Source organism: Erpetoichthys calabaricus, chromosome 17, assembly GCF_900747795.2.
Source record: "Erpetoichthys calabaricus chromosome 17, fErpCal1.3, whole genome shotgun sequence".
Classification (NCBI taxonomy): domain Eukaryota; kingdom Metazoa; phylum Chordata; class Cladistia; order Polypteriformes; family Polypteridae; genus Erpetoichthys; species Erpetoichthys calabaricus.
Genome location: NC_041410.2, coordinates 56,811,441 through 56,827,520, shown reverse-complemented (window position 1 = coordinate 56,827,520; position 16,080 = coordinate 56,811,441). Strand labels below are relative to the sequence as shown.

The following is a 16,080-nucleotide window of genomic DNA, read 5'->3' as shown; positions in this document are numbered from 1 at the left end:
GGCAGGAAGGGGCAGGTCCATAAGGATGGAAACCAGAAGTGATATCGGAGAAGGAGAGCTGGCAATCTTCCTGTCTACAGGAGGAGGAAAAGAGAGGATATTATCTGCTTCGGCACAGAATAACCATCACCAAAGCCCTTAAACTGTCTCCTATGCACACAAGATAAAATTTGCGCAGCACTTAAAAGTCTTATACAGCCTATTAGGAACATAGAACGATCTGTTGCTGCCAGTTTATCAGCCATCATCACTGCCAGATCAATGTGCATTACTCACTTTTTTCTGTTGTTGTTGATTCTCTCTCTGTGAACAGTAACCTTTTAATCAAAACACACCATCATAGGTGGAGATTGAAAGCCTGCTATTGTTTGTTATTGCTGTTGTTTAATAAATTATTACAGGTACTTTGCTAATGCTACTGTGCAAAAACTTTGATGCACAGAATTATTGAAAATGTTGCATACAATTACATCAGGACCATGTGTATAATGTGTATATGAAACATAAATAAATTTTGTATTTAGACTTGGGTCCCATCCCCAAGATATCTCATTATGTACAGTTAGGTCCATAAATATTTGGACAGAGACAACTTTATTCTAATTTTGGTTCTGTACATTACCACAATGAATTTTAAATGAAACAACTCAGATGCAGTTGAAGTGCAGACTTTCAGCTTTAATTCAGTGAGGTGAACAAAACGATTGCATAAAAATGTGAGGCAACTAAAGCATTTTTTAACACAATCCCTTCATTTCAGGGGCTCAAACGTAATTGGACAATTGACTCAAAGGCTATTTCATGGGCAGGTGTGGGCAAGTCCGTCGTTATGTCATTATCAATGAAGCAGATAAAAGGCCTGGAGTTGATTTGAGGTGTGGTGCTTGCATGTGGAAGATTTTGCTGTGAACAGACAACATGCGGTCAAAGGAGCTCTCCACGCAGGTGAAAGAAGCCATCCTTAAGCTGCGAAAACAGAAAAAACCCATCCGAGAAATTGCTACAATATTATGAGTGGCAAAATCTACAGTTTGGTACATCCTGAGAAAGAAAGCAAGCACTGGTGAACTCAGCAACGCAAAAAGATCTGGACGTCCACAGAAGACAACAGTGGTGGATGATCGCAGAATCATTTCCATGGTGAAGAGAAACCCCTTCACAACAGCCAACCAAGTGAACAACACTCTCCAGGGGGTAGGCATATCGATATCCAAGTCTACCATAAAGAGAAGACTGCATGAAAGTAAATACAGAGGGTGCACTGCAAGGTGCAAGCCACTCATAAGCCTCAAGAATAGAAAGGCTGGATTGGACTTTGCTACAGAACATCTAAAAAAGCCAGCACAGTTCTGGAAAAACATTCTTTGCACAGATGAAACCAAGATCAACCTCCAGCAGAATGATGGCAAGAAAAAAGTATGGAGAAGGCGTGGAACAGCTCATTATCCAAAGCATACCACATCATCTGTAAAACACGGTGGAGGCAGTGTGATGGCTTGGGCGTGCATGGCTGCCAGTGGCACTGGGACACTAGTATTTATTGATGATGTGACACAGGACAGAAGTAGCCGAATGAATTCTGAGGTGTTCAGAGACATACTGTCTGCTCAAATCCAGCTAAATGCAGTCAAATTGATTGGGTGGCTTTTCATGATACAGATGGACAATGACCCAAAACATACAGCCAAAGCAACCCAGGAGTTTATTAAAGCAAAGAAGTGGAAAATTCTTGAATGGCCAAGTCAGTCACCTGATCTTAACCCAATTGAGCATGCATTTCACTTGTTGAAGACTAAACTTCAGACAGAAAGGGTCACAAACAGACAGCAACTGAAAGCCGCTGCAGTAAAGGCCTGGCAGAGCATTAAAAAGGAGGAAACCCAGTATCTGGTAATGTCCATGAGTTCAAGACTTCAGGCTGTCATTGCCAGCAAAGGGTTTTCAACCAAGTATTAGAAATGAACATTTTATTTCCAGTTATTTAATTTGTCCAAATACTTTTGAGCCCCTGAAATGAAGGGATTGTGTTAAAAATTAGAGCTGAAAGTCTGCACTTCAACTGCATCTGAGTTGTTTCGTTTAAAATTCATTGTGGTAATGTACAGAACCAAAATCAGAAAAATGTTGTCTCTGTCCAAATATTTATGGACCTAACTGTATATGCAAATGTTTCCAAATCAGAAAATATCTGACTTTTATGGTCAATCAACCCTATATTATATGCAAAATAAATATCAAATATTAAGTGTTATGATTCAACCTGTAGTATATTGCATTTTATTGTTCCATGTTTTGACTTAAATTAATATGAATTCATCTCTCTATAGTCAAAAATATGTTAGTCTTGTTACACATAATAAGAAAACCCTTGACTCAATTCATCTTATTTGTGTTAATGTATTTCAAGTGTATCAGCAATCTAATAATAAGACATGCAGTACTTACAGTAGTTACACTACATAACACACACATCACTACATTGTCTGACTTTAGCTTTGGGTGAGTCCTTGTAACAAAAGCCCTTATGTTGTAGCAGGGTTTTCAACAAGTAACTGAGATTAGAAAGTTTTATTTTTAATATTCAGTATAATTTGATTATATAAAAAGCTTACATTTAAATTTCTTGCAGTTGCATAAATGTATTTTGTCATAAGGCACATGTGAAACATTAACAGTGTTTTTTATTAAATTACTACACTTTCATACACATCATACATTTGTTTGTTATGTATCTGTACATGTCAATAATTAAAAATGAAGACAACATATCTTGAGATATCTTTAACAAATGTAATGGCTAATGCTCTTCATGCCTCTTTTGAACATACTTCATTTCACAGACAGTAAACTCTAACCATTTGATTTTCATATCTTACTATTGTGCTGTCACCTTAGCCCTTTACTTTCTTCCTTCGGTATTGACTGTATACCTTAGTCTAGTACTGGCTGTACTTTACAACCACATATTTATATTATTGTCTAATTATAGATTTTTCTTTTCCAGAAAATGTTTATTGCAATAGAAGATTCCAGGACATCAAGACAGCAGCAAAGACTGATGAGGCAGAAGTCCAGCCGTTTTTTAAGTCCGATGTTAGTGCCTTAAGATAACTTGCCTTTAGAAACGAAACAATCTGATTGATTTTTGTGGCACAGTTCAAAGATTTTATTTGTTGAATATCTGTGTAAAATACAACAATTGGGACCTCTGTCTAATTTTACAGTCTCAATAGAATATGTAACAGTGGTCGACGGTTTGAGAACTTATACTAAAATGATAATTAAGACATTTGGTGTGATTTTTATTGATACAGCATGTACTTTTTCTTCATTTTGTAGCCAGACTTCTCTAGCATCACTAGACTGTCCTCAAAATCAAAAATGTGCCGTATATCAAATCATGGTATGGTTACTTAAATGCACTTTTAGTATTTTATAAAACACAGGTCTTCAATATTGCATGTGAGGTGGTCCAGCTAATCAGTTCATGTTATTGTTTCCAGGATATAAAATGGTAACCTTATCAAAACCAGCATATTAAATTAATTTTTATTAAAGTATGGTTGTTCATCATAATGCTTACTGGTGAGAAAACATAAAGCCATTTATTAAAACAGATTAATACTGATGTCATGCATTATTGATTTAAGCATTAGTATTCAAATAATGCAAATAAAACTTTTGCAAAATACAGTTTTTTACTTTTTGGTTTTCATTTCTTTGTTTCATTCATTTTTTTTATACACTTTATAGAAGAAGATGATCCGCTGTGGCAACCCCTAACGGGAGCAGCCAAAAGAAGAAGATGATGATTTCATGTGTCCTAGGGATGTTTGTTTTAATTTTTAGTAGCCATCAAACGATTCAGCAGACGAAAGCATTAATGTGTTTATTTAAGTGTTAAAAACAGACATGCAGGTAGTTATGGGGTCCTGGAAATATTTCCAGCTCAATGACAGCTGAAAATCCACCTATAATGGCGCTGTGGACCAGCCCAGTGAGTGACGCTGTTGATGACTGGGGTTAGTTTTGAGTCTGTAGACGTCCGGGTTGGGTTACCGTTGAACATTCACCACTATGACACTGAGGGACGTTCCCCCTTGAAGTTTTACTGCTATTAACGTTAGGTGGGGAGTCCCCCTTGAAGTTTTTCTATTGTCAACGTTGCCAAATCAAAAATTTTCCCTGGCATACACATTCAAAAATTGAACAATTTGGCATGAATACCACACATCTGGAAACTCTGCTGACGTGCCTGAGAAGCCTGGCGGTATTGGAGCTCATGTAATGAAAACTTAGCTCTATCAGTCTTGCTTGGGTAGGCTTACAGTTGAGTTACAGTTGGTTCAGCAAACTCAAGACCTGCTGTCCACGGTTATGCACGCCCTCGTGATTTTTACAGTGAGCAGTCATAAAAAAAAATATCAAAATGATAAAAGCGTTAAAAAGCACAGATGAGACAGCAGCCTCTACTGACTGTGTACTTGTAACTGTACAAGTGTGAGGCCGCAATTTCGTCTATCTGTATACTTGTATATGGTTGAGTTGACAATAAAGATCACTTTGACTTTGATGTATTATGGGATATTTGGAAAAAAATGTTTTATTTAGTTGTAAAATAGAAGACCATTTAACAGAGATAGTGGTGTTTTTTTCCACATGCTGAAGGAGGAGTACAACGTCATCTATAATAACACAAAAGTGAAATGCATCCACTATTAAGAAAGTGACCGTCTATAGCAGGCTGATTAAATGCCTAAGCACGTTGTGGTTTTGAATTTGTGAAATGCAAATATTGGAGCACAAGAGCAGGAGTTTTTAGAAGTAATCAGTGACTGTTTTTTAATACTGTACGTTAAAGTATCAATGGGGGTGAAGCCTGCCTGGATTTAGTATTTTGTAATAAACAGGATAGAATTGAGGGTGTAGGGGTGATTGAACTATTAGGGTCAAGTGACCATAATGTAATACAATGTGAGGATACGAAGACTAAAACGGTCAAGTGTAACTTTAATTGGGCAAACTGAGCAGATGTGGCAAAGTCTAAGGAGGATAGACTGGGATAAGCTTCAAGTGTTGAGACAGTCGAGGAGCAGTGGAACAGGTTTAAACATTTTTACATGTAATGCAGGACAAGTACATTACCTAAATTTGGAATTAGGAAATTAAAAAAACAAACTGCAGTGGTTAAATAAGAAGCTGCAAAGGGAAAAAAACCAGCTGTGTAAGGCGTATGAAGACCAGCAAGTCCTCACAGGCATCCTTTTTGTTTTTTTCTTCGTGTTGCCCAGTATCTTTGGAATCGTTTTGAAACATTTTGCCTCTCCTAAAATTAAAATCTGTTTGTGTTTTGTCCCTAAAGTGGGTGTGGAAGGTTTTCTTACCCATAAGCCCATGCAGAGTGGGGGGGTTTGGGGGTAGAAATGAAATAAAGGAGGAAAAAAAAGTGCAATTACTGCCCAACCCCCTCTATAACTTTGGCCAACTTAAACATTAAGGGAGACACATCTTGTTTCCTCTTCTTCCTCCATTGAATGCAACTCAGAGAGGCTGGTGAAGGTTACAGGGCCCTGCATCTTAATCTGCTTTCGGTAAATTGGCCTCGAGACGGATGTGTAACGGTTGTCACAACAGTTAAAAGCACACAAAAAAATAGGTGACAACCGTTACACATGAGAAGAGGAAAAAAACAACCAACACCCCCTCAAAGATTTGTTTTTGTTGCCAGTCCATTTCAAATCTAGAAACTCCTTAGCGCTGAAAAACAAGACAAAAAGGTTGATTTTTTTTTTTCAATAAGAAAAAATTATTTCTTGTAACAGAAATGTGTAAATACCGAAATATCAAAATAAATAAGCAGCAAATGTGAGTCTAGTGTCCTCTGCTGTACTGATGTTTGAAACAGTTACCAACACAAAGGCCAAAGTCACAAACGGGACAGTAGAAGTGTGTTTATCACACAATATTATTTTTTCTGTTGCTTGTGCACGAGGGTTGGCTGTCAGTGCCTGATTGACATGATCCACGTGTTTCTTGTGGGATTGTAGGCTGCACCAGAGCAAAGCTTAATGACTTCCATGTTTCCCCTGAAATGAACATTGATAATTGCCGCATTATGTTCAATACTAAGGATGTTAATGTCTTTCTTGTCCTTATACTTGAAATGTAGCCATTTTATCTTTTTGCACCGCTAAACCTTCAGGTGACCAAATTCAGCAGGTATATCACAGCGATTTGGTTGTACAGTGCTGTATGCCGTATCACTATCTGTGTCAGCGTCTGACATTGACATCACTATCGCTTGCTTCAACTACTGTGTCAGTCTTAGTTTGCTCTAAACCTGCCTTTACAGCCTCTTGTGTTTTATTTCAACTGAAGGCTCCACCCAAATCATAAATATTGATGAGTTACCACAAAGTGGCAAAACGCAGAGAGATTCAGTCTTTTTTTACAGCATGATGTTATTTTATGCACTTGATGATGGCAGAATACTCGCCCAAGTGTTTTTTGCTGCAAATTCTCCTTAATTAAAGGATAAGTTTCTATCTAAAGTGGATATGCCTCTGTTATTCCAAAAGATGGCAAACCACAAACATTATTAGTCATAAAATGCTATGAATTTGTCATTCTAATTTATGGCACATCACCGAATGTAACAGGAATCCCATACCAAATGGCACATAACAGAGGTGTATGCATTCCGTGGTGCAAACATCAATGGTGAGATTTCCATCCACCTTAGATTGGTAGCACAGCTAGATGGCTCATAACCACCTAACTCAAGTGACGCTCGGTCTTAACCACTGTAATGCAGAATTCAGAGCCCAAGAGACGCTTGGGGTTAATGCCCAGGAAGTTCAGGTTGCTCACGGAGTCTACACCTGGTATTCAGTGTGGCTGATTCCTAATGATCTAAAACTGATAATCAATGCGTTAATCCATCTGCTCGCATCCATGTTTGCAGTAAAGTCCATTTCTTACTTTAATTTTGTTTCCTTCTGATGTCTTGCTTCCTCAGATGAATGCTTAGCCCATGAATTTAACATGATACTAAAAAGCATATCCATTAATTTCCACTGTGTTTAATTTGCACTTCTTTCAGTGACTTTTCAAAATTAAAGAACTGGAGTTTGCAGTAGACAGACTTCAGCCCTCCGTCACCCGCGTTACAAGAAGTGGATGGATGGATGGAATTGGTGCCTTTCAAGTCACAAACGTCAGCCACAGTCATTTTGCCTTCACTTTTTACCAAACTCCCCATGGCTTCTTGTGTCTGGTTGTCCAAATTTATCATCTGTCACTTTAAAAGCTTAAGCCGGTTTAGAGTGGACAACAAACTGAACCCCCACGGGCACGCGGAGATCCTAATGGAGCGTCTGGGTCACAACAAAAGGCCCCCAATGTCTCTGTCAGCTTGTGTTATCTTTTTCAATTCAAGACCCCCATAAGCTTCAGTATGACAGTAGGGGGGAGACGAGCTGCACCTTTACAGTTTCATGGGCCACAAGTCAGGAGTCGTTTAGTTCTAAGGAGCCTTCTCTCAAAGTCTGCTTTACCCAGCATTCCCTGCGCCCATCGGTGGTTTGCTGCAGACTTTCCCGATTTTTTTTTTCTTTTCCATTTTTTTGTTTTAATAAAAGACTGACCTGTAGGTGATTAGCTTTCCCTGCTCGCCTTTTCTATGCACATGTGCTCCATCCCAGCGTCACCTGTAAATGTACGTGGCATGGTGGCCCGATGTTCGCTGTGTTCATTCCTGTTCTGCACACACTGGCCGCGTAATGAAGCAGGGGCATGGGACTGGCACAGTCCTTTATTTGAAGTTGCGACGTCTTTTTTGTCTCCCATGATTCTGTGCAGATGCTTCACCATTTCTTCATCCATCAAGAAGAAAGACGCACCTTGTAAATAGTAATAAATGTTTTGTTTTTATTATTTCAAAGCGTGTCCTGTGTTTTCTGATTCTCCTTTAAGGCTTGTTTTGAGATTCTCGCTGGACACATGGCTAATTGGCACTGCACTGCCAGGACACAGGGATCGGCGTTATAAATATGGCGGTAGAACTTGTAATGCTTCAGGGTTTTTGTTTATTTTCTTTTTAAATGCAAGTGGGATGGACATCTGGCAGTTGTTCAACCTTTATGGCTATGGGACCCATTTGTACCCTTTGAGGTTCACTGACATGATGACCGACATACCACATGTGGGAGAAATGACTTGTAGCAGCAGTGTGATGCGTGGCAGTGCCTCCCACAGCGGGCTTGGTGGTTTTTTTACTTCCTTCGTGTGCTTGTGACCCATCGATGGCCGCATCAGCAGTTACCTAAGAGTTATGTGACGTGTCACTGCAAAACATAATGAGGCCTGAGGAAGAAAGTGTTGGACTAAGCTGGCCACATGGCGAATTTCTAAGAAAATACTCCGCGAACAAAGGTCAGTGGTGACCACAGTATATTCTCTGGGAAAAAGAATTTCGCAGATCAACAAAAAATTAAAAATGGTTCATTTTGTTGCCTACTTAAACAGTCACTGATTTTCACACTTAATGACTGTTAATGTTTTACTTCTGTGTATGTCAGATATACCTCTGTGTTTTAAATAAATAACAGGCTTCTGTACGTAAGAAATGAACACTGGGAGCGCGTGGTGGCCATGATGTGTGTACGTATGCGTTCTGAGCGTGAACCATAAACCGGCCTGAGTGACCCTGATCATTGAGCTGTCAGCCTGGAGTGTTGGATTTCGTTTTCCCTCTTCTAATTCGTGTCTGCCATACACTGACGGGATACTCCACGCAACAATGATTGGTTTTTGTTTTTTTATCTGTTACTTGCCGAATGTTGTTTGTAGCGGTGGCTCATTTTTAATGCAGGTAGGAGATAACAACTCCTAATAGAATGAGTGTCAAACACCACACCATAGCAAACACACTGTACATAGACACTCACATAACACACACGTCAGCCGTCTGCTCTCAACGTCCCAAACACTTGTAGTCACTGGCTACTGCAGCGCTCTTGTGACATCAACATTTCCCAGCATGCTCTGAGAGACGGGTACTACATTGCCAGCTAGGAAAATACACCACATAGTTGTGCATGTCTGACACGATTCAACAAGCACAACATCAGTTCACCGCTTTCCAGTTTTTTATCAACTTTTTAGAAAACTAAAGTCCGGGATTTGTGACTTAACGACCAAAGAATGAGGGGAGAGTCGAGTCTTCTATTCAAACACGCATGACGCACAAGCAGTGCTTTATTTAACGGTGTGCATGTTTGACACACCAGACTGCATACCTGACGTATGTGGATTATGCAGCACGACTTCAGATTTTTGTAACAAATGTTTTCATGTTGTTTGTGGCTGTTCAGCACTGGTGCCCGGTTTTGCTGTCTCGGTTCTCCATGAAAACACGACGGTTTAGGATTTTTCCCAGTCAGACTACAAACAACACAGGATTAGTAACAGTAATAAAAAAATGCCCATTATTGGGTGGAATATTCCTTTAAGACAAGAAATGCAAACAGTTGAGCTGCAGACACAAGAAAAGATTTCTCTTACACACTTAGAAGATTTCACTCGGCACACAGAAAACAAATTTGCAAAACTGAAGACGTGAACACGGCCGTTACCCTGGTCTCTTATGACTGACCTGCTGATTACTGATTTAGACACTTCATCACAAAAAAATGAAAAAGAAGGGAAACCACACCTGGCACTTAGCAACTGGTGACATCCCGACTGACCAGAGACGATTAAATAAACGTCAGCAGCAGTGGCCCAGCAGAGCAAACCGGCAGGTCAGATGCAGCTTTGCAAACAAGCAGGACTTTAGGGTTCCTTGGACCTTTTTAAGTTCACCTGCAACGGGAGGTGGGATGGAGAGCAAAAACTAGTCAGGAAAATTCAAAGAGCCGCAGTTCCAGCACCATCACTTAATCCGTGTGCTAGCTGTAGGATTTTATCAAAGGCTAATATTACCGGCAGGCAGTGGGGCGCAGGTGCAAGTCTGCTACTGGCGCTGGGTGACCATGAGCACATGCAAATGAAACGCCACCACATGGAACTCAAATGTTGTAATTGGCCTTTGAAAAACGCATCGGCCAAACAAGAAGGTCACTGGAGCTGCTTACAGGCTTGACACAATTGTCCAGGAGTAAAACGGTGCTGCGTTGGATTATTTCCTGCTTGTCCCACTCACTTGGCTTTTATTGGAGGTCACTGTAAAGGACAACTTTACAGGAAAGTGTAATGTGAAATGAAAGTATAAACTATCAGGTGTTTACAGTTTTCACTTGTTTACGTCATTCGTTCAGGTATTTCTTTTCATGTTTTTCATCAGTTTTATTGTTTTTTCTTTGCCATAGGCACGGACAGACAATAAAGCAACACCAACGAATCGGGTTTTACTTCAACTTATTACAAACAGCCATGACGTTTACAGGCTGCACATTTAGGCGGTCCTTGCAATGAACTGAATGTTTCTACTTTTGAGGTCATCTTCTCTGGTGCCTGGTCAGTATTTTCGGTGTTCTGGATGCTTCTTAAACTATGGGGGCTCCTCTTTAAAGTCCAAAGATGTGAATGTATGTGGTGGATGAGGGGGTGTTTTGGGTTTGGGACATTCTCATTTAAAGTAACCAGATGTGGATGTAACTCTTCTTTCTTAGTCTGTAGATGCAAATGTATGTTACAATGGAGTAGCTTGTGGGGATCCTGCTAACTTTAAACTTCCACCATCTTACATCACTTCTGCCTCTGCTTCTGGCAAAGGAACACCAAAACTCACAGCCACAACAAATGGCACCAGCACTCAAGTTTGTTTTAGCACTTCTAGCCACTGAGCGTTGCTAAATGTTCTTTTTTCCATTTCACACCTCACTATGCACAGCAAACGTTATTAGGTTAGTCCAGGACAACGCCTCTTCTTCGGTCAGCCTATTGGCCCGTGCTTTTTGGTTTGCATAAAGCCCCCTGTCAGTGCCCCACAAAATATGTAAGTTAATACAATATTAATAAATATCGTCAAATAAAAAAACATGTCAGCTAATTTTCTTTTTTCTTCAACATCCCCAAATTTCAATTATATTAGTCAAAATGATTCTGAAATTTTGGATTACAGTAATCCCTCCTCCATCGCGGGGGTTGCGTTATATGTTTATATGGTTATTTTTATATTGTCATGCTTGGGTCACAGATTTGCGCAGAAACACAGGAGGTTGTAGAGCGACAGGAACGTTATTCAAACACTGCAAACAAACATTTGTCTCTTTTTCAAAAGTTTAAACTGTGCTCCATGACAAGACAGAGATGACAGTTCCGTCTCACAATTAAAAGAATGCAAACATAAACATAGAGAGAGAACAAAGCAAGCAGTCAAAAAAAAAATCAATAGGGCTGTTTGGCTTTTAAGTATGCGAAGCACCGCCGGTACAAAGCTGTTGAAGGCGGCAGCTCACACCCCCTCTGTCAGGAGCAGAGAGAGAGAAAAACAAAGTCAAAAATCAATACGTGCCCTTCGAGCTTTTAAGTATGTGAAGCACCGTGCAGCATGTCGCTTCAGGAAGCAGCTGCACAGAAGGTAGCAACGTGAAGATAACATTTCAGCATTTTTAGACGAGCATCCATATCGTCTAGGTGTGCGAACAGCCCCCCTGCTCACACCCCCCTACGTCAGCGCAAGAGAGGGAGAAAAGTACGTTGGGTAGCTTCTCAGCCATCTGCCAATAGCGTCCCTTGTATGAAATCAACTGGGCAAACCAACTGAGGAAGCATGTACCAGAAATTAAAAGACCCATTGTCCGCAGAAACCCGCGAAGCAGCGAAAAATCCGCGATATATATTTAAATATGCTTACATATAAAATCCGCGATAGAGTGAAGCCGCGAAAGGCGAAGCGCGATATAGCGAGGGATCACTGTATGTAGTTTTTTTTTTTTTTTTTTTTAGGATTTCTCTTTCTTACCCTTAAATATTGATACCTCGTATACCAACATGTCCTTTCTTAGCAGACATTTACTGGCCTAGATGTGCCATCCTGCTAAATTTCTGCTTGCTAGCTAAATGTTAGCCGACTGACTCACTCGTTCGTCACTGTGTAAGTCTATACATACAGACGGTAAAGCAAAGATAAGCAGCAAGAAGGGATTCCATTCTGTACTTCTGTCTCCCATTTATTTTTTTCATGATTTATTCCGCCTTTAATAAGTGCTAATTACCGCTGACAAAGAACTTTACGAGACTTGTTTCACTTCCAGCCTGGTCTCCTTCTGTCCGTTGGGGTCTTTTCATGTATTCCACATTGGCGAGATGTGCCAGCGTGGTTGACTGGTGGCTCCAAACTGGCCTGCTGTGAGTTGGCTGGGTTACAGCACTCAAGTGTACCCTGCGATTACTGGCAGCCCACTGAGGACCGCGTTCATGACGTGCATCCTGTGCTCCTTTACTTTCCTTATGTGAGTTCAGAATTTGGACAGATTTGTAGACTCTAAACATGTCAAGATCACATCTTCAAAAATACAAGAAAAAAATACCTAGCTAGTATTGATATGTCTTCTGTAAACTGCTTGTGCATTTTACCATTTACTTCCCACAAAAATACATTAGATTAAAATATGATAAATAGAAACCAAAATAAATAGATTACATATACAAGAATTACCAATTTTATAGTGCTAGGCACACATTGTGTGCTCTTCATTATTTCAGCTGGTGCTGTGATCCAGTGACTTCTTTTGATTTAACGCAGCCCATAATACGGATGCTTCGGCAGTAACATGCACATCTGTTTCACTCTCACAAGGCTGTGAATAATTCATATTAAACAGTTCATTTAAGTAGAACAAAAAGAAAAAATGTGGACATTTTGAATCCATAGACAGCATTCCATAAAAAAGCTTTTCCATGTTTGAGGTGCGCAGAGAACCAAATGTACTTGAAAGTCTTCATCGGCACTCACTATAGGACACATTCCACAGCCATAGGTACGTCCTGAACGCTTCTGCTGCACCAAAGGTGCCCTAATGTTTCACACGCCTCTGGTCCAAGATATCACTCTCGTCATTTTCTTCTGGCTCATTACACTTTATAGAACTGTGGCTTTCTAGCAGTTTCTGAATGTTTTCAGCGTGGCGGGTTGAGGGCCTGAAGGCCTGAGGCACTGGAGTCTGTTGGGGTCCCATATGGCCCACACTCTTACTTGCTGAAGAAAACCCTTTTGCCCCATTTTCTGGTAATTTATCCACATTAATATGTCTGTGAAGTTCACATTTTGCAACCAGTGGGTTTCCAATGTCTTCTTCTTTAGTTTCCACAAGTCTGTGTCTGCTGTTAGCGTCTGTATAATGTAAATCCACTTTTATTGCCATGGATGTCTGCAGAGGAACACACAGATTAAATCAGATAGAGGGTGCATCCCAGACTGTGTTTGCTAATCTCATACTCTAAATTTGCTCAATATTACAAAGAGATTTTTTAGTTAAAAAGTACAAAATTGATTTGAAAGTTAAAGGAAAAGCAGAACCTGTTGCAATTTAAATGAAATTGCATTATCTGATATCTCCATTAAGTGTACAACAAATGCAAGAGGCTGCATATGACTAAGCCATTTATTTTAAACGTATTGAGGGGAGAACTGCAGCAGTGGCTGCCGCTGGTTTTCATTTTTAACTCTCGTAAATGTACAATTTGTAATTTCTAAAATGACTTACAGTAGATGCTTTACTTATCTGGGAACCTCACATAGCTCTTAGCACATTTGTACCCTTTGCTGTTCATTTAACTTCACCTGCTTAACACTAGAATTACCAGAGCCTACGAATAAACTCGTAAATCTGGTCCACCTTAAATCCCTTCGCACCTCTCAGTCAGCGTCTTTTGTCTTCTAAATGTGTCAACAAACCCAAGCAGCAAGCAGCCTGCTAAAACCAACCCCCTCCTCAAGAACGGGCTAGAAGTTCTCCCTCCCAGTTCCCAGGTCCTGCCTTGATTGATTATCTGGGAGTGAGCTTCCCAGAATTTTAAGGGAAAATAATTTGATGTGTGTATTGTGTCAACAACAATCTGGACAAACACATCATTAAAACAGATATGTTTTTCATGTTTTAGTAATAACAAAATGTAGACATGAACAGTATAATGTGTGAAGGCTGGTGGCCAAATATCAAATAAACACTTTTACGAAAGGTGCAAGTACAATTCGCCTGCTTCTGTAGTGCTGTGGTTAGAACTGCCAATTTATAATCCAGAAGTCGTGAGTTCGAAACCAGCTCCCCGGCAAATTTATCATTTTGAGTAGTGAGCTGCTCTCATACATTTGAGAAAAGAAGAGTGTTCATGGCTCACCTTGCAGAGGAACTTAGTCGTCGCTTCTTACAAGAAAAAGTGATGGATAAAGCAAAAGAGGATGCAACATCAACAAGCTTCTGTTCCAAGACCACCACTTCCCCAGCCTCTTCACTGTAATAGTAACCATAGCACAGAGAGAAGTGTGTACACTGCAACAGGTACACACATCGTAAACATAGAAAGGACGGTCCTTGGGTGTGTGGGAACTGTTCACATTTGAATCTGATGATTGCCTATAGCACGGAACTGACCTCTCTGTACTATTCTTTCCTCTGGATATCCTGGAGTACAAAAGAAACAACACCATACAGCAACATGGAGACTGGGCAAGATCGGGGAAAAAAACGCACTCAGTGATTACAAGCACAAGAAGGCGTGTGAATGAATATGAATAATATGAATAATGTTGCATCAGTGCCACAATGTTTTCTGGAATGTACTATACAGCACATAAAATGAGTTATTCCAAATATCATATATACCTATGTCTCTGTTTTTTTTGTCAGTGTGGCTTTGACATCATGGACCATAAGGCACATACTAATTCAGCATGAGCAGGAACACTCAATAAAACTGAATTAAAAAAAAAATCAAATGATGGTGACATACAAAGAAGGCAGATTCACCAGCGTCTATGTGTCAGCTTTTATCCCTCCAGATCAGGGAATTTCCAGTTCCGTTGTCTCAAAACACCACTCACATCAACAGTTATTCCCAGTTTCAGACAAAAAGTAACCGCGTCAGATCTGGGGCGGGGGTGGGTGTTGTATCGTGATCATGACAGAGAATAAAAGTGGGGAAAAAAAGGCTAACTTTTACATGTACTATAAATTTACAGCGGCTGTTACAGACACAAATCAAATGTATGTTTTTATTGTATAATATTAACAATAAGAGCAGCTCACTACTCAAAACGGTAAATTTGCCGGGGAGATGGTTTCGAACTCACGACCTCTGGATTATAAGTCGGCAGTTCTAACTGCTGCACCACTGAAGCTGGCGTATTGCACTTGCACCTTTTGTTAAAGTGTTTATTTGATACTTGGCCATCAGCCATCACACATTATACAGTTCATGTCTATATTTTGTTATTTATTACTAAATCATGAAAAATGTTTCTGTTTTAACAATGCGTTTACATAGATAGTTGTAGACACAAAACACACATCAAATTACTTCCCCTTACAATTCTGGGTAGCTCACTCCCAGATAATCAATCAAGGCAGGAACTGGGAGAAGTTTTTGCCCATTCTGATGAGGTGGGGGGTTTGGTGGTATAGCAGGCTGCTTGGGGTTATCGACACATTTAGAAGACCAAAGACGCTGACGGAGAGGTGCAAAGGGATTTAAGGTGGGCCGGATTTACAAGTTTTTTCGTAGGCTTTGGTAATTCTAGTGTTAAGATTCTGAGGTCTTGACTGCCAAGATATGAGCTGCAAATAAAAAGATGGCTGACAGTGCGATGGCCGGCTTGTTCCCATTTGTTTTTCTGTGTGTGTTTATCACAAAGTAGTTGAACAAAAATTGTATTTTTAAAGAAAAGTGAAAAAAAAGTCTGGTCAGAAAGAGACATCAAGCTGTTCTATGTCTGTGTATTATCATAAAGGAATGCTCACCCCAAAAATGATATTTTCTTTATACAGTATGTTATACATACTCCAAGTGTTTTATAAGTGATGAGAGAAAAACATTTAATCTTTTAATGTTTCCATAGGATAAAAAAAACTTTAT

General features: G+C 39.8%; 2 protein-coding genes across 3 annotated transcripts in view; one reads left to right on the top strand and one right to left on the bottom strand.

Annotated features, from left to right (window-relative positions):
• The window catches only part of vps13c (vacuolar protein sorting 13 homolog C), a 608,306-nt gene extending 604,606 nt beyond the window's left edge, over positions 1–3,700 (top strand). The window contains exon 85 of the mRNA XM_051920790.1: positions 3,005–3,700. Within this exon, the coding sequence (XP_051776750.1) occupies positions 3,005–3,106 (102 nt within the window). The 3' untranslated portion in view covers positions 3,107–3,700. The remainder of the gene's footprint in view (positions 1–3,004) is intronic.
• An 8,450-nt stretch (positions 3,701–12,150) lies between these two features.
• The window catches only part of malt3 (MALT paracaspase 3), a 143,548-nt gene continuing 139,618 nt past the window's right edge, over positions 12,151–16,080 (bottom strand). For both annotated transcript variants that reach the window (XM_028822870.2, XM_028822871.2), the window contains exon 16: positions 12,151–13,376. In XM_028822870.2, coding sequence (XP_028678703.2) covers positions 13,023–13,376 — 354 coding nt within the window. In that variant the 3' untranslated portion in view covers positions 12,151–13,022. The remainder of the gene's footprint in view (positions 13,377–16,080) is intronic.